General features: G+C 40.5%; 1 protein-coding gene across 2 annotated transcripts in view; it reads left to right on the top strand.

Annotated features, from left to right (window-relative positions):
* GRAMD4 (GRAM domain containing 4) overlaps nt 1-18,111 on the top strand; it is a 78,398-nt gene that overhangs the window by 8,239 nt on the left and 52,048 nt on the right. For both annotated transcript variants that reach the window (XM_064656251.1, XM_064656252.1), the window contains exon 2: nt 16,967-17,177. In XM_064656251.1, the coding sequence (XP_064512321.1) occupies nt 16,967-17,177 (211 nt within the window). The remainder of the gene's footprint in view (nt 1-16,966; nt 17,178-18,111) is intronic.

The following is an 18,111-nucleotide window of genomic DNA, read 5'->3' as shown; positions in this document are numbered from 1 at the left end:
AAGCCATAAAGAGTGTGGCTGGACATGTTGATCTTTAAGAGAACTAACTGCCAGCTGCTAGAGCATGCTGTGCTTGCAAGGTTTTCTTCAGATGTAAGAGCTTCCTGGAAACTTGCAGTAATTAAAACTAACGTCAAGAGTTTGGAAAACACTGCAGAAGTGAGGACTGTGGTCTGTTCCAGATTATCTGGAGCTAGCTCTGTGCTGTTAAAGAGAAATGTTCTGAATACAAAAACTTTTGATGCTTATGAAAGGGTCTTGGCCTACCCTTCCTGGAGGAGTTGCTTATGGGACTGCATTCAACAGCTCTTCTTTTTACTTTCACTAATGGGAATAACCAGCCAAAAGTGGGATAGTTCTGACTTCCCCAGAAAACTGGGGAAATATTTTTACAGGAAATACACTTTTTGTAAAGATACTTCTTCATCTTTCCTGTTTCTTCCAGTAGCAACTGTTCCCCAATTTGAGGGCTCTGCCAACAAAGATTTCCAGTAATGCTGGATCACTTATCCCTTTATGACAACACATTGAAATCAAATGAAGCACAAATACTGTTTCTTGGAATATTTTACAGGAGGAATGTGGAGCTCACTTTGCTTAGCAGTTTGAATTTGCCCAGTGAAGCTCTCTGGCCTTCACAGGCCTCTGTTAAAGCAGAGCAGGGACAGTAAATGCTTCTTGAACAAAAAACAACGTCCAGCAACTTTCAGTCCAGTTTTCCTGGTGGAATGCTAGCCTGGCTTGTGTCCAGTGTCTGCTTCTGATTTCACTTGGATGCATATGGCTATCCAGGTTTGAGACTATGGGATGTATTCAAAACTCATTTTGTGTTTTGTTATTAATACTTTGAAATTGCATAAGTATTCTTTTGTTGAGCAATAAGCTTTAAGTATTAAGCTGTTGCTTGTGACTCGTTAGTCTGCTGTTGGTGACAATTTATTGTCTTGTTAAATCATGGAAAATCTTTCCATGCAGTTTGCATTCCTTATTGTCTGAAGCAAAGTACATCTGTTTATTTTACCCTGAAGAAGGCTTTCCTCTCAGCTGGCTGAAAGTTCATCATATCTGAGAGCTAATATGAAAGTACAGCAGATCTCACTCATTGAACAAAAATGTTGTGTGTATTTAACTGTTGAACAATTGTGTTAGGTGAGTTTTGGGAAACTCGACATGGCTGGTGAAGGGACTGGAGCATAAGTCCTATGGGGAGAGGCTGAGGGAGCTGGGGTTGTTTAGCCTGGAGAAGAGGGGGCTCAGAGGTGACCTCATCACCGTCTATAACTACCTGAAGGGAAGTTCTAGCCAGGTGGGGGTTGGTCTCTTCTCTCAGGCACTCAGCAATAGGACAAGGGGGCACAGGCTTAAGCTGCGCCAGGGGAAATTTAGGTTGGATATCAGGAGAAAATTCTTTACAGAGAGAGTGATCAGGCATTGGAATGGGCTGCCCAGAGAGGTGGTGGATTCACCATCCCTGGAGATTTTTAAACGCAGATTGGACGTGGCACTGAGTGCCATGATCTAGTAAATGGACTGGATTTGGACCAAGGGTTGGACTTGATGATCTCGGAGGTCTTTTCCAACCCAATCGATTCTATGATTCTATGACTGACAGAAAAAAGAGTGTCTGTTTGCTTTGTTTACTTTTTCTTCTCTTTTCTAAGGCTCCAGGAGAACCAAATGTTGGTAGTTACATACACTGGGTGGTGTTTTCTAGGGTTTTTTTAATTCATTAATTAAATTGCTATGAAGCTATGAAGCTGCATTTTTGTAAAAGTCAGAAGAAAAGTCAGTTAAAGGCATATATACTTAGAGGAAACACTAGGAAGCGGTTGGACCTTGAAGATGGCTGTCTGACCACAGATTGCTCATTATCTGAAATGAGAGATGAGAAACTGTGTTTAGGAAGCAGATGCATGGCTGCTGTTTCTGAACTGTGAAGGAAGCACCAGACACCACTTTTGATGTAGATTAGCTACAAGCATGCAGATTTTCTTTCTTACAAGTTAATAATAATTTGAAATAACTTTTTTCTTTTTAAATAAAGACTAACTAGTAGATTCAAATCCTAAAGTAAAAGTTCTTTTGAAAAATGCAGTCATAACTAGCAATGTGAATACTGTCCAGTATGTACCCTTGTGGAAGAACACCAGTATGAAGTGGTCTGACCTTTTCTGTAGCCTTGTTAACTGTATACCAAATCCAAAGACTTTTTTTCCCCGTACATATGTGAGCTCATGGTCAATTTTCTTAGTGCTGGTTATACACAAATCAGACCCAGCTTTCTGATCCCACTGTCTGTTGTGATTCCTAGGCACTCAGAAATCTTCCCACTTACTGGAAAACAGTCTTCTAGTTCAGAAAAACATGTTTTCATGTCTCTAGGTTGTGTGGCTGCCTCTTCTGATGGAGAGGTTTTAGTAGGGAGTGGTTTTTATTCTGCTTGTTGCAGTACATCTGTTGAAAAGCCTGATGCCCTTGTTATGCTGTGGTGCATCAAGGCTGAGTGCAGCAATTAAAAGCCAGTACAGTCCTTGATTAACTGCTGTTTAGTTTCTGAAGCTTTTGTATTGTCCAATAAATAGAAGGGCTTGGCAAGAATATCATTAGGAGAGGAACTGTCCCTTCATTGTGTATTTACAGCTTTTCTTGTCACCCAAAAGACAGCCTGTCCCTGTTTCTTGTCAAGTCAACTTCCATGACTTAGGTCTTGCTAAGAACAGACTCCCATTTACAGCCATCCAAATCCCTGCTCAAGTTGAGTCAACCTGCCTAGATCTGCAGCTGGATGGAGGCTCCAGATGCCTACAACAAAGAAATCCAAAGATGTCCTCTTTCATTTTTTTTTTCCTTCGCCAAATTTGATGCTTTGCAGTTTGCTTTTGGGCACTTCTTGCTCTCGAAATCTCTGAAATATTCAAGAATAATGTGGTATAATTTTTTTCTTTTTTTTTTTTTTTTAGCTTCTATGCCAATTTTGTAAACAAATCAGAGGTTAGTGGGAGTTCAGTGCTAGCTGATGGTTCCATAATATTCTGCAGTCTTCAGTATGCTTCTGACATTAATGCAAAAAGTCTTGGAATTCCCAGTTTCTGTGACTTTGAGAGACTTTAGCTGTTAAAACATTTGTGTAGTGTAAACAAAAGGCTTGATATCCCAAACCGGAATTTGAGCCAGACTGGTAATTAACTTTTAGGATCCTTCTTGAAAAGTGAAATCTGTGGTTTAGGTTTTAAAATTCCAAGATTTAAATATGTGAATATTATTGAAGTAATTGGGAATAAATTAGAGCTGGAAGAAATCCTTGTTAGCAAACTGACAGAAGTGCCAAAAATGTCGCTCTCTGCCTTCGTTTATACTCCTTTCCCCAGATTCTTTAGGGAGTTTTCAAGAGGTGTGGTCTGTGAGTGATCTCTGGGCTTCAGCTGGTGATGTGGCCTCTCAGTTTCTCTGTGAGGCACCACTGCCTTCTCTCTGGCTTTGACTTGGAAAAACACACCATTTCTTAGGAGAGGTTGGATGACGAAAGGTGAGATCTCTCCAGAAATCTCCTTTGTGAACTTCAGAAGCTTTGAAATGGGCACAGCTGTGAAGTGGTTTTCTGGTGGCAAGTGGGTGTGCGCAAGGACTAATGCTCCCTTCTCCTTTCTTCCCCATCCCAACTGTAGCTGCTTGGAAAGATACACTGTGGTCTACATGGATCTCTGCCTTAAAGTACTTTGACCTTTGGACCTTTATCATTGCCAACTGAAGTGTCAGCATGGCATAAATAAATCAGCTCAAGTAGTGTAATTCTGGCCCTCATCCCAGCCTTAGAGGCAGATGTAAATGCCATCCTGTAGCTGGCTCTTGTTTGGTCTGATTGAAATGATGGCTGATAGAATCTTATTTCTTCTCTCTTGGTTTCTTCACTTTGTTACTAAACTCTCTTCTGATATCTTTGTGCTAATTAAATCTATTTTGAGTCCGAAGTCTCAGCCATGTACCAGGTTGCTCTTTGCTGTCATTGGGTTTGGATCATCTTAGCAGCCTGACAGGCTTCACAGTGTATTTGTGACATTTTGAGACAAGAAAATACTTTTTTTTGTTGTTATAGTGTAGGCAAAAAGTACGGTAAATCAGGGTGCTTGTAAAGTTTTGGTTAATAAAGCAAAGAGCTGATCCATGAAGTGCAAATACCGTTGGATTCATAGGTTACCCCATGTTTGGGGTCAAAAAAACCAAACTGGCAGAGTTGTGGGTTGTTTGTTTTTCCTTTTCCATGTGTCCAGTAAATTTCATGTTGAAACATGGTGGAAACCATACTAATATGGCTCTATCAAGAGAGGACTTGACTTTTCTTAGGAGAAATGCTACTTAGAACATGTCTGTACTCTGGTGATGATACCAACAGCAGGCTCCCCCTTGGCAGAGGACAGGAGCTGGGTTAGTTAATATGCCCTGCTTTATTTAAAGACTTACTCTAAGATAATCTTGTTGCAGTTGTTTCAAGCAGCTTCAGAAATGTAGTTGTTAACTCCTGTGTATAACTTTTTGTCATCTGCAGTTACGAAGCAACAGGACTATTGCTAACAAGCAATAGGACTAACAAGCACTATTAAAATGTTAATTTTTCACACATATGATCAAATTAGTAAGAACTGGGCAAGCTTATGGTGATAGCCTCAGCTGGCTTGTTTACTTGGTAGGAATAAGCTTTGTATCTTCCCTACAGATTTATGTAATGCTTAATTTCTGTGTTTTCTTAAAATGATGGAATTTTTTCTTTAGTTTTCCTCAACTCTATTCATTCCCTAAGGAAGCCTCAAAATTGCTCATAGAATGTGGATGCAAATCTCCATGTCTCCTTTCCATTCCTCTGTCAGCTATCTGTGCAGCCACATGTACTGAGCTGCTGAATGTGGAGAGCTGAGCTGCCCTGTATGTGTGTGATGAGTGGGTCACAATTCCTGGCCGGAGCTCATTTGCAGCAGTGTTCAGTATCTTGAGTCATGAGTTACTTCAGTTTTGTTTGCAAAATAAAATTGGTTTAGTAAACTCATAAAATGTGGGAGAAAATACAAGAATGCATGGGAAGCTTAACTAATTTTTTGTTTTAAATTTCCCTCCTGTATTTCCCTACAAGTGTCTGACTCACAGGCTCCATCATTCTTTCTGTGGTTGTTCTACTTCCTGACACTCAGTTGTTCCTGACTGTATCTGCTGGTGGGGTGAAGGGATGCACTCTGCTCAGCCTCACCTTCATACTTCTCCACTAGTTGCCTATTTTAGCTGTAACTGCTGCAGAGCACGTACAGCAGCCTTTTCCTGGGCTGAACTGGTGTCTGTCTTCAGTCTTCTACTTAGAGCAATCAGCAGTATCACCAAAACTGGCTTTTTTTACAGCAGTTGATGCTATGTACAGAGGTTATTGGGAAAGACTGTGGAGGAGATGCCCACACTACGTGTGCTTCTTGGAAGAATCAGATTTAATAGCAAAGATTTCCACTGAGTTTTGCTGTCCAAAGCATGTTAAAATCAATATGAGAGAGGAAAGATTTGCAGTTATAGCAGAATATCCAAGCAGTTTACTAAACAAAAGAGTTAATTTGCAGGATTGTGATTATATTCGCGAGGGCTCCTCCAGTTTCTCAGGATTGTACCCTCTGCTGCCTAGTGTCGCTATATCAGCTTGAGGTTTGTTTTTTTTTGTTTGTTTTGTTTTGTTGTTGTTGTTGTTTCTTTAATTTAGGTTACTACTGTAAGCACGGTGACAAAGAGCAGATATTCTGCCTACTGTGGGAATGATGCAGTTTGAAATGTGACAGTGTAGGGGTTTGCTCCTGTAAGGGAGATGACCTTGAACAGCAGGGCCTTTCAATCCAGAGCCTGCCATTTCACTGTGTTAATTATTCAAACAAGTAATTGCAGGTCAGATATCCAAACTGTCTTCCGGGTACAGTGATTTACTTCTTTTTATAGCAGATGTACCAACAAGTGCAGTTGAACTTATGCAAAGAGATGCACTCTCAAGAAATGGAGGAGGAGTCTGCAATACTTAGAGGCCAAGTTTGGTGCTTGCCTGTGTCACGCAACTTTCTTCTGCTATTTCCAAACTCTTCTACGTGGAGTAAATTATCTCTCTCATCTTTTGACAGGCTATGTGGGTGAGATGAAGGAGGCTTTTCCAGAGTGCTGCTTTCCAGCAGAGCTGCTGTTCATGTTTCTGTCAGTCTGGTGGGAACTTGACCTTGAGTTTTTTACTCTGTGATAAGATTTCAAGGAATAGTTTACATGGCTTTTACAAGTGGCTGTGTAGTACAGACAGTGCCAGAAATTAAGCTGATGCCTGAAGCCAGACTTACTGTATGGAACTTGCTGTTTCTCTGTTACTTTTTCATTTAACTTACTCATATAACTCCTTCCTTTGTGTATAGTGTCGTGTCCTTTTACGCATTATTTATGCAAGTTTTTACACAATATCTCATGCCCCGTCATATAGAAGTTGACATGATGAGTAATTATAACACTGCAAACTTGCATAATCTACAGAGTGGCTTTTTTTTTTTCCTGCTCTCTCTTCTGTGCCTGTAGCACCAACTTCAGAAGCATTTTCAGGTTTTTGTTGGGAGAAAGGGAGAAGGAACAGAATGAGCAGCAACTCTGCTTCTTGGATGGCAGTGTATGTGATTTGGGGATTACACACATTCTTTGTAAGCTCAAGGCCAGTATATAGGATTTATAATGGTGGTTGTAATTGGCATGGGCCAGCTGTAGCTTTGTAGTTCTTCATGGAACAGCAATGTTCAACTTATTTACCCATGAGGGGAGATTTTTTTGCAATATAGACATTTCAGAGGCTTAATGAATTCTCAGATCAGCAGTAGAATAGTTAAAACTTGCAGATGGGAGTTACAAAGTGTTGTACACAAAATCACTGCATCCTGGGAATCTTACTCTGAAAACTTGTATCCGCATGGTTTCATGTTAAGTGGATACTCACAAAGTTCTAATGCTGGCTTCTGCTAAATTTTCTGCCTAAATTGAGGGAAGCCCTTCAAAATAGACCATCTTGCTCTACTCTGGTTGTTAGTCTTGTTCTCAGTGAGGTGCCCTGATAGCTGAACAATTTGGAGAGCATGAACCCTGCCCTGTGGTTGCTTAGTGAACAAAAAGGTAAGGGAGTTATTTACGTTGTATATGTAGCACAGCAGTTGTAGGTCTGTGGTCTTTGCCTGATAGTGATTCCTGCTGTATGGTCTAGCCATAAGTGAAACTGTAATGCAGAGGGAGCTTGGCACTGTGGCACATGGAAAGTGTTACTCAAACGTGCAAGTTGCCTGTGTGAGGTCCAGATGTTGGTGAGGGCTCAGACAGGCTTCTCATCAGCACTGGGTTGTGTGCTCTCAGCTGTGCTCAGTGGAGGTGCACGCAGAGCAGAGATTTGTCAGGCTGCAGTCATTAACTGTGGCCTGCGTCCTGCTTCAAATGGGTACCTCTTTGTTTATAAACACAACAAAAAGGAATTCAAAGTCATTCTTCAAAACTGGGCAACGCAATATACCTTTATTCTGTTTTCAAAGATTGCTGAGTGAGGTACGATGAGACACCCTGAGCAGATGCCTGCTTCCTAGAGTCCTCTCATTGAAACAGCTGCTAGGTCCAAGCCATTCTTTGTAGACCTTGGAAGGTTGTTCTCAAATGACTTTTTCTAAGCCTGGATTACGGCTCATCTCCACAGTGTCACTTTTTCTTAGCAGTACCTCCATTCTCTGATTTATCTGTAGTTACTATCTGAAGATGATGAACATGCAGTTGAGGTAATGAAAAACTTAGCGTCAAACAGGTCTCAATAACTTGCCCTTTTTTTACTTGAAGGGATAGAATTAAAACTCTTCAGGGCTGGCAGGACTCACACTTTCTAAACAGTTAGTGATTACCTTCTGTAATAAACCTGTTAGTCTGAATAAGATGTTCTATGCCAGTATATGTTCTTCTGACTTTAAATATTTACCTTAAAGTAGGTTGTGAAAGGCCAATTTTATTCCGAGTGCTTTGTCAAGCTAGGCTTCCTACATTTTCCATTTGAACAGTGGAAGAGAGATAAATGCAGTGATAGCCTAATTTTCACAGAATCAACTAGGTTGGAAAAGACCTCTGCGATCATCTCACCCTCTGTTAGTTGTGTCCTGTCCTTCTCTCCCATCTGTCACCCCTTCGTCTTTGTTTTTATAGGCAGAATTGTGGTGCTTGCTTAGGGCAGCACTTCCTCTGTGCCCCAGCTTTTTACCTGTTTGAAGCCCATCCAAAGCTGAGCTGCCTGAGCCTCCTTGTATGCAGAGGCTCTTGCTGAGCTGGTGATGTTCATCTTCCTGTCTTCACCCTCAGCTCTACCCTTGACTAGTAGACAAAATTCAGAGCAAGGAAGCAGAAAAAAAGCTTTTGTCAATGCCAAGCTGTGACAAACTCTTCCCCTGTCTTTCAGAGTAGGGACTGAAGTTCTGGTCCAGTGTCTGAAATGTGCCTTATGCTAGCTTTGTGACCAATGTCTTTATGGTGAGACTTTGAAGTCGTTTCACCTCATTTAAGTGCAGGTGGTCGCTGTAAAGGGATGCTTTCTTCCTCTGCCCACCACCACAAATGTTTTCTGTGTGAGAGTCACGACAGCTCTAATAGCTTGTGCCACCCCAAGTGAGACTGCATCGTTGTCTGCTCTGATTAGACTGACCTTGCCAGAAAACAAACACAAAAATTAGTTGCATCAGCAGTGAGCTGATAAACTGCATGAATGGTCAAGTGACATAAAGGCTATGGCAGAAGTGAATGGGGTTACTCCCTTTGGTGTCAGCCTGTGATCGTCAGCTTCAGGGTTGGCTGGGCTCCTCTGGAATTGGGATGGGTACACAGCAGGGAGGATGAGGGCAGCAAAGGAGGACCCAGTGGGTGACTAGGAAGGGAGGGGTTCACCTCCACTGCGATAGGCTTTTATTACTATCATTACATGCTACCCCTTTCACAGAATATCTGTCATGACTTGAACTGGTGACTCCTCCCTCCTCTGCAGGCAGTCTTTTTCATGGACAGTTTTTGGTGTGGCTTTTATTTTCTCCCACACGCATGTCTTGAGAAAAAATTAGCTTTATCTTCCTTCTTTGGGAGTTAACATTTCCAATTTACAGACAAATTAATTTAACAAAGCTTGCTAATTTTAGGTTCATGATGACCGACAGATGAGAGACAGAGATGTGTAGGGTGGCTATGAGTTTGCGGAAGAGGTGGGGAGCTAAGTGCGAAGTACAACTCCCACAGCTATTCAGTGGAAACAGTTACTGCCCTTTGTTTCTGCCCTGCTGTGTGACCTGGATAGATATGTGTGTGTGGTTTGGGATTTTTTGTTGTAACCCCCTCCACCCACAATTTTCCAGTGGTGGTCAAGCCAAGGCCTCGGGTTTCGGCTGGCTTGGGTACTGAGCAGCAACTCCTCTTTCTTTCTCCATCCTTCTGTGTAGGGTCAACTGATGCCACTGCCTATATCTGACTGGAGGGCTGGTCTTTAGGTCCTTGAGGGGTTAAGGCTGATGCTTTGCACAGGTCTGCAACTTTGCGGGGATGGAACAGCGCATTTTGGGAACGTTTGCCTTAAAATGTTTGCCAAATATGTCTAAAGTGCCCTCTGTCTGAGGCAGGTATGGAAGAGAGCCCTACAGCCCCACACCACTGTGCTCTGTGTCTGCCCTCTTCCCCCAACCCTTTCTGTTTGCAGCAGTCAAGCTGAAGGTTTTGAAGACAAGTCACTTCTATTGTGCAACTCGGATTTGTCTCCCAGGCAGCATCATGTTGTGAGCTGAACGACACGTTAGTCTCTTTGGGGGAAAAAAATAGATTTTAGCGTAATGCATATTCATGAAGCTGCATTATGGTTGCTGTGACAACCTCACCAGTGGCAGTTGAGATCAGTATGTTGAACTTCTGTCTCCAGTCCCTGTGTTGTACCATAGCTCATGTTACATAGCTTTCCACTTTTTTCTTCCTCCTCTCCTCCCCCAGTCAGTGGACAATTTAAATTGTTTCAGAGTTGATGCTTAATTAATAGCTGCATCTAATTAAGCCTACAACACCAAAGCACAACTTCCTGCTGCTTCCCAACCCACATTAATCGAGTGTTGCTTCTGCCAGCAGAGGAATAAAGTAGAAGTGATTCTGGTGGGATTTTTTTTTCTTTTGTTCAACTCCCTTTAAGTTTAAAGGAAAAATAAACCTTAATTACTAAACATAATGTTTCTTCATAGGTAGCCTAACTAATAACTTCATCTCTCATGAGAAAAAACCCCAACAGAATCTATCCCCCTAACCTATCCCTATCTTGTCTAGCCTGTCTCTAGATTCCTAAGGACTCCTGACCCTGAAAGGAGCTTTTAGTAGGTGTTCCTCAAAACCAGCAAGCAGTCTGTTCTGGGTATATTATGGCCCTGAAGCCAAAAGTGATGTTACTGGAAGAAGACTTTACCAGACTGTGACTCTGAGGTAGTGACTAGTATTTCAGGATGAACCTGTTGTGTTGAGCGTGGGGAGAGCTCAGCTCTGAAGTTTTGTTTGCGTGTCTGTTGATGTCAGATATTGAGGGCACTTGTGCAATGCTTGTAACATTCACAAAGTGTTTGTAAGCTGCTCTTGGCCAATCCATCTGGATGTTTGACCCAACGTATTGCTGTACCTTGGTTTCCAATGAGAAATGATGACATCATTCTATATAGAGAATTTAAAATGTTGCATTGTCCTGGGTGATCTCATGTGGGTGCTGCTCATGAACGAGCTGCATTGAGCAAGGTTTGTGACCCTTCTGTGTGCTGAACGACTTGTTGAGTTGAGCTTAATGTAAAGTTTTCTTGAAAGGTGCCAACTTCACCTTTACGAAACCACTTCCTGTTGTTCAAGGAGAGATGCTGTGGTTAAGGTTTAGCTTTTTTCACAAATGTGAGCCTTCTGGAGAGCAATATGGGAGAAGTGTGTGCACAGGGAGAAGAAAAGTGTGCTTTTCTTCTTTTACCCTGTGCTCTAGGATAACCCTGCTTGAGTAGGGAGGTTGGCCCAGATGACCCGCTGTGATCCCTTCCAACCTGACCCATTATGTGATTCTCTGAAAAGCTGGCAGACAAGGAGCTCTCAAGTGCAGTCAATTGATCTTTCTCTGGTGAGTTTCTTAAATATTAATAAGTACAAAATGTTCAGACAGTGACTTGAAATGAGATTCTGTTCATTAAAATGAGAAATTGGGGGGAAAAAATCATGTAGCAAGAGGGAACTTTTTGCACAGAGCAGTATATAGAGCTGGACTGTGAATCTGTTGTAGACTTAGATGCACTCACTGCGGCTTGCAGTTTTAGTCTGACATCCAGAAAAAAACATGCCAAGCTTTGTTTTCAGTATCAGTTGGTATGTGGATGGATTGGGTGTGTCTTGTTGGGTTCCTGCTCTCCTGTCAGCTGGTAGGATAATATGCAGGAGTGTAGAAGTAATGAATACCTCATGTAGTCCTGATACCTTCCACTGCCTCAATTTGTGCACCATTCCCTCATGATAAGACCAAAACATCCCTGTGTTGACAACTATGTCTGTATTTGTTTGTCCACACACAGCATGGCTTTTCTTGGATACCAGGGCTCTTACCTTGGACTTCTGCAGAAACATATTTTCACATTGAAAGGAGAATACGAAGGAGATATGAGGGAAATGTTAGATTTGCAGCGTCATATTCAGCTTTCTGAAAAGCTGTTTTTCTAGCAAAAAGAACATGGGTGCTTTGAAGGTTACTATACTGTGTCATAGTCTTGTAGGGTCTTTTTGACCTGGGATGAAATTCATCCATGATGTTTTAGTGGGTTTTTTGTTGTTTTTTTTCCCGCAGGCTTCAGACTAACACTTGCTGGGGCAATGCTGTTTGACTTTGTGTAACAGGTTTGTGTTTTGTTAATAGCAGGTTTGTGTTTTAACAGCTAAGGAAAACTGAACCCCGTGTTGGGAAGCAGAGCCCTTTATCTAACAAAGTGCACATGAAAATTTAGCTGTTCAATCTCTGCCTGGTCTACCAGGCCACATGCTCTGATTCAGTGTATTCATGTGTGAAAACTAAATGCAACAACAGAAAACCAAAACCCACAAGCCATTAGGGTTTGAGAGTAGGAGATTGGGGTGAGATTTTAGACATAGTGGTACACTGGGTGCTGCCCTTCCCTGAGTTCCCTTTTCCCTTGTGCATCCCAACCTCTTTCACGTTCATGCAAGAGCAGAGCATGGGGGAGCAGTGACTTGAAGGGGTGGAGAGGTTGTCCATAGGAAAAAGCCTCATAACCAAGTGCCTCCAGACTGCACAGGTGGGATGACTCATTCCCTGGAAGCTTGTTGTCTCCTTACTAAAGCCTCTCTGTAAAATAGGCAGAAAAAGCTGTTGTAGATCTCCATATGATTTTTATGTGAAAGTTTGGGAAAACTTGATTTTTCTGTTCTTAGTATAAATTTGGAATGTGTGTATGTTGGTTTGGGTTTTTGGGTTTCATTTCATTTAAAATGAACATCTGACAGTTATTTGGGAGTTAATTGAGGGGTCACATATTAGGTCCAAATAGAGTCATTTCTTCCTTGGCCCTCTGTAAAAGGAATAAAACTTCAGGCTTGAAGGATTTGCTTTAGCAACTAGATATTAATGGCAAATAAAAAATATCTTTAAAGATTATTTTAGTTTGAGGTTTTTTTGAGTGTGGAAAATATAGACCTATAGGGCTAATCAAACCCTGTATACAGAAACTGTTTCCTAGGGTTTTTTTTTATGGTTTAGGACTTTGGGATCATTTTTACAGGCTGCTGCTTAATTTTGCTGGTTTGACATCTACTAGTAAAACAAGAGGAAAGCAAGCTGCTTTCTTAAAAATCTGGATGCCTGAATAGCCTGGTTTGTAAGCATGTTAATGTAAGATATCCTTACTGTATTATGATTGAGGACCTGCTACTATTATTAGATCTGGGTGAGTTGTAACAAAGTTGGCTGTAAATTACTCTTGCAGAGTCAGCGCCTGCCTTACTGTGCTCTGCAGCACTTTCTGTTGTAGCACTGAGTGTGGGGAATGTCTTTTGTTGCTTGCATTAATGGTAGGGTGTTTGTATGCAGAAATAAGCTTGATTGGGGAGCATGGATTGGATTTTATTTTGCTCAAGTTGATTTGCAAGCATGATACCAGTCTTAATTCTCACTTATAGCTTGTTTGCCGTATGGTAGTGAGAGCAATTATTGTCACATGTATGAAAGTGTTGGGAAATGACAATTGAAAACACATGGAGTTAAAATATTTGTATTTTTATTAGAATTTTGTAATATTTATCAGTAGTAAGTTTGAAAGCAGAGGGAGATGTGGGTCTGCCTTTGCACTCTGAGCTCCACATGTGCAAAACTACAGGGTGGTTTTGATGCTGTGGGTATGGGGAGTTACTAGAAACAACCTGAAACTTACAGCTGAACCAGCTGAGTCCAGAAGGGGTGTTTGGGTAGGGATGAGTCAGGATGGAGAGATGGGAGAAGGTGAGGGATGAATAGCTATGATGGTGAAGCAAGTGTTTTGATATTTAGTTACTATATTTTACAATAAATCTAATTCTAGATCAGATTCTCGTCTTTCATTTTATAAAAGCTTCCTCAAGCTTATCTAAATTTGACTCAAGTCACTTGGAATACAGAATCTCCAAGACTCATTTTACCTAGGGAGCCTGAAACTGCTGAAATGTCGCCATATTTATTGATCTTTATTTAAAAAAAAGTTGCTAGTTGCAAGAACAGGCTGCTGACAAAAAAGAGTCTGTTTTAGATCCAGCATTTGGCTTTAGGCCAGATAATGAGTTTCTATAGGAGCTTATTGGCAAGCTTACTTTTTTGCTTAGGTTCATGTAATGTAACTGTAAGTAATTTAGGAACCTGGTACATACAAAACAATTTTTAGACAAAATGATCTTATTATTTTTAAATTTTAACAGAGAAGATATTTTTATATAACAGCTTTGTTATATAAAGCGCTTTAAAAGTGCCTTGGAATGTGATTCTTTACTATTTCCTCTTTTAATGGTCAACCTACTGAATAATCCTTTAAAAATATTGACCCTCATGGCATCTCTGTTTTGCTAGCCTCAGAATTAAGCTGACTCCATTCAGTGGAGTGATTTAAAGAAAGGTTTGCATTTCTAAAAGGCTGTGTGGTAACACACATAAGGGTAAGTATCTCAGTTTTGTGAGTAAAAAATACCATAAATGTGTTCATGGGTAATCTGTTGGCCAGGTTATTCTGTGACCTAGGGCTGAAATGTATGAACTATCCTAGGATGAGACTGGAGTGTATGATTTTAATTTCCCAGATGGTGTCCATTCCAGGCAGTTATCTCGATGGGCTTTTTCACTGGCCTTGTGCGTTTTTCATTCTTGATTCAAAGCTTGATGGGAAGGATTGGAGATTGCTCTGTCTCAAGATGTTTCTGACATTTCTCATTTCTTTTGTATAATAAGTGAATGTGAATCTATGCTAAGGGGAAAGAAAACTGAATTTGGATCTTGAAACATCCATTGAAGTGCTGTAAGAAGATGTCGAGATCCAGCTCTTGGCTTTGAGGAGTGATAGATAAATGTGATTTTAACAGGAGAATGCCATGGACTCCTGATTCTATCCAGGACAGCAATGCTTATCTGCAGCCTTGAGTAATGGCTCCATCCTTAAGAGGGATGGAGAGGGCATGGGATGCATACTCGTCCTTCATGTTGGTATGGGCTGATGGGTGCCAACCAGAAAAGGAATAACACTGTACCATGCTTTATTATTTCTTCGTGTAGCTGTATTGTTAGCAGTGGCAGTGTGGATGATGAACAGACGGGGTTTGGTTTGCAGCTGCTTTGCTGTAGGTTTCTTACATGCTGTGTAAAACTGGTTGAATGTAGATGGAGATCATTGCAATGGGCAGGAGAGCAATACAGTTGTACCAGTGCTTATCAGAGGTTTGAACTTCCCTAATACGATTTGTTCCCTAGTTGCTATTAATAGAAGGGCCTAGAGATATTTCTGGATGTGATAGCTGAAATGTTTCTTCATCAAATAGTCAATGAATGAGCAAGAAGTGTTTCTATTTTAAACTTAGCTTTGACAAGCAAAAGAACTTCAAAGAAAAGCTGTTCATAGAAAATAACCTTGGTGTGAGTTACCACAAGTGATTCTCTCTAAGTGATAGATTAAACACAAGGCTGCAACTTTAAACATCTCTGATAAAGGAAGAATTTTATGGGGTTTTTTTTGTGAGCTATACTGTAGGGGATTTGTATTAGTTTAAAACTTCTGTATTTAATTGAAGGGTGCTAATAAACTTTGGCAGAGGTGCAAACTCAGGCAGATTTTGAAGTGAATGATCCAGTTTGAACTTGGTGTGAATAGTCACTGCCAAAGTGTTAGGGTAAGCAGAGAATTCATAAGGAAAGTTGAAGAGCTCTGTTGAAAAGAGGTTTGTGTAAGGAGGTGAGAATTGCCTCAGGTGCAAAGGCTGTGGTAGGGAAAGGCTCTTCTATTTTGCTCTTTATATTCCTGAACTGACGTGTGTCTGAATCTGCCTTTGCTTTTTCATCTCACACCAGTGCCTGGGATGATGTGCCATGAAGCAAAACATGACTTTTAATGAAGAGGATGGTAGTGTTGACCACAGAGGACAAAAGGGTAGTAACAGGAACAAATGCCTCAAAATTTTTAAAAATCCATTTATTAGAGCATTGAATCATTCTCCAAATGGAACTCTGTGAGCTGAGGAACAGTGTTTGTAGGAGAGAAGATTGTGGCTGATTTGTTATAAATGGCCAGAGTGTTAGATTGCTGAAGTGGCAGGAAAAAGGAACTAACTGTTGGGTTTTTTTTTTTCTTTTTAAAGGTGGAACTTGGGACCTTTAGTACTGAGTATGATTCATTGAATGGGACCAGTTTGGCAGGTCTGGTTTAAATCAGAAATTATACAGTGCAGTATCTTGGAAAGCTATCATTACAATGAGTTTACGTACATAAATTAAGCTTTCTTCTATTGTCTTTTAAAAAGCAAAATGCTTCCCCCAGTAGTATTTAAGATTTAGAATTTAAGAATTGCTCACGTCAAATACTGTCACTGGAAGTGAAATGTCCTGGGCATTTCTCATTCCTCTGGATGTTGTGGCACCTGCAAAAATACTGGCTATGGTGTTTCTCTTACAGTAAAATTTTAACCATCCTACTAGTCCTAAAAAATTGCGAAAATATCACTAATAAAGTGATTCTTGCTTGCATCTCAAAGAGAGTAATAAAAATCTAGCAAGGGATATACAAGATTTTCAGTTGTGGTAATTTGAAGGATTTTGGCAGTGCATTTGAATGTTCATAGTCTGTTTCAAAAGTCTCTAGCATTTGGTGGGATCTTCTGCATGGATCTGTCTAGTGGCTTTCTTTAGTAAACCCTTGCTACTTTGTTTTCTTAGCCTGAAGCAGTAGGGAGATATCATAGCATCTTTACTATTTTGCTCCAGTTTGTCTGGGAATTTAAAGATTGTTTGTGAAGCTGAGTGGATTTTCATGTCTTTGATTAGAAACATCCCAAGTTCAAGAATGTGGACTTACCAGCTAAACTATTTTTGTTTCATGTGACCTGTTAGGACTCCTAAACTTTGGAGTGCAGGTTGTTACCTTGTGCCTATTCTGGCTTGCTTTAAAAATAGCCAGGAGAAAGAGGCCATAATGGTCTGGGAAGAGGGTAAATCATCAGCTACTGAAAAACAAACCGTGCATTTGTTACACTGTGGAAAAAAATGCCTATTAAAAAGCTAAGCTGCACCACGTTTTTCATCCACTGGCAGGAAGGCCCTTGAAAGATGGTTGGGAGTAGTTAATGATGAGAATGTCTTTATTTAGGTTTATTGCAAGCTTTCTAAAATACTCTTGATGTCTTGATCTTGCAGAGACTCCAACCGTCATGTTAAGGTAAAGCAGAAAAGTGCAGTGCTGAACATGCTAAAGAAGTTGGACAAAATAAGGTTCAGAGGTCACAAGAGAGATGAGTTACTTGATTTAGCAGAGTCTCCAAATGCTTCAGACACTGAATGTGGAGATGAAATTCCGGTGAAAATACCTCGAACGTCAGCTCGAGACAATGAAGAGCTGAGAGACCCTGTAAGTACTTCATTTAAGTATTGAAATATTTTTATAGTTTTTATAGTTCTGAGGCAGAAAATAACAGAAATTAATAATTCTTTGTCCTTATATTTTGGATTTAACACTTGAGGATTTCTGGACTGGGAAGCAACCTTCCAGTAATAGTCTTCCATTTTGTGGAAGGATAAATTAATTTCTTAGTATTACGGTTCCCTGTACCTACTTTTTATTTTAGATATTGTGGGTTGACAGGTTTGTTAACCTTGGGTGTGCTTCTGAATGTTCTCTGGTTTTATTTGTTTTGCTGAATTATGAATGAACACATGAAAAGGAAAGGCAACTTTTCAGTCTTAGGAGCTCAGGTCTGAGTAAATGGCACTGTCCAGGACTGTACGGATAAGGCTTCTGTTGGCTTCACTGCAGGGTCACACCACATTGTTCTCCACTGCAGTGTTGTACCCAGTAATGCTTCCATGCTATTGAGTTGGTTTAAACTAAACTTTTTGGTGCTTGTAAGTGGGAGCACCCAAACAGACCTACCTTTTTAAAAGACACTGTTTCAGGAAGAGTTAAATATTGGTTAAAAAGTAAAATAAAATCCTGCTTTAACTGTTAAAAAATGGCTAAGGATCCTTGAGCTTGGAATGCTACAATCTAAATTCAGATTTGTCTATTTAACTGTATTCTAGAATGTGACTTTGAAGTCAGAATTTATATCACCCTATTTGGAAATGTACTGTGCAGTTTCTGTCCCCAAAATGTGATCAGACTGTTGTCTGAAGGCTCATTTCTAAGAGCACAGGGCTTGCTCACAGCAAATTCTAAACTAAAAGACTTCAAATCATATATGCTTAAGTATCTGCTTTGAGATTGGCAGCTTTTTCTGTATATATTAGCTTTTTTAAATTTAAATGGGCTTCTATGGTACCACATACAATTCTGGTTATAAAGA

This window comes from Pseudopipra pipra, chromosome 5 (assembly GCF_036250125.1).
Source record: "Pseudopipra pipra isolate bDixPip1 chromosome 5, bDixPip1.hap1, whole genome shotgun sequence".
Classification (NCBI taxonomy): Eukaryota; Metazoa; Chordata; class Aves; order Passeriformes; family Pipridae; genus Pseudopipra; species Pseudopipra pipra.
The sequence above is the reverse complement of the archived record's forward strand: the minus strand, read 5'-3'. Positions and strand labels throughout refer to the sequence as shown.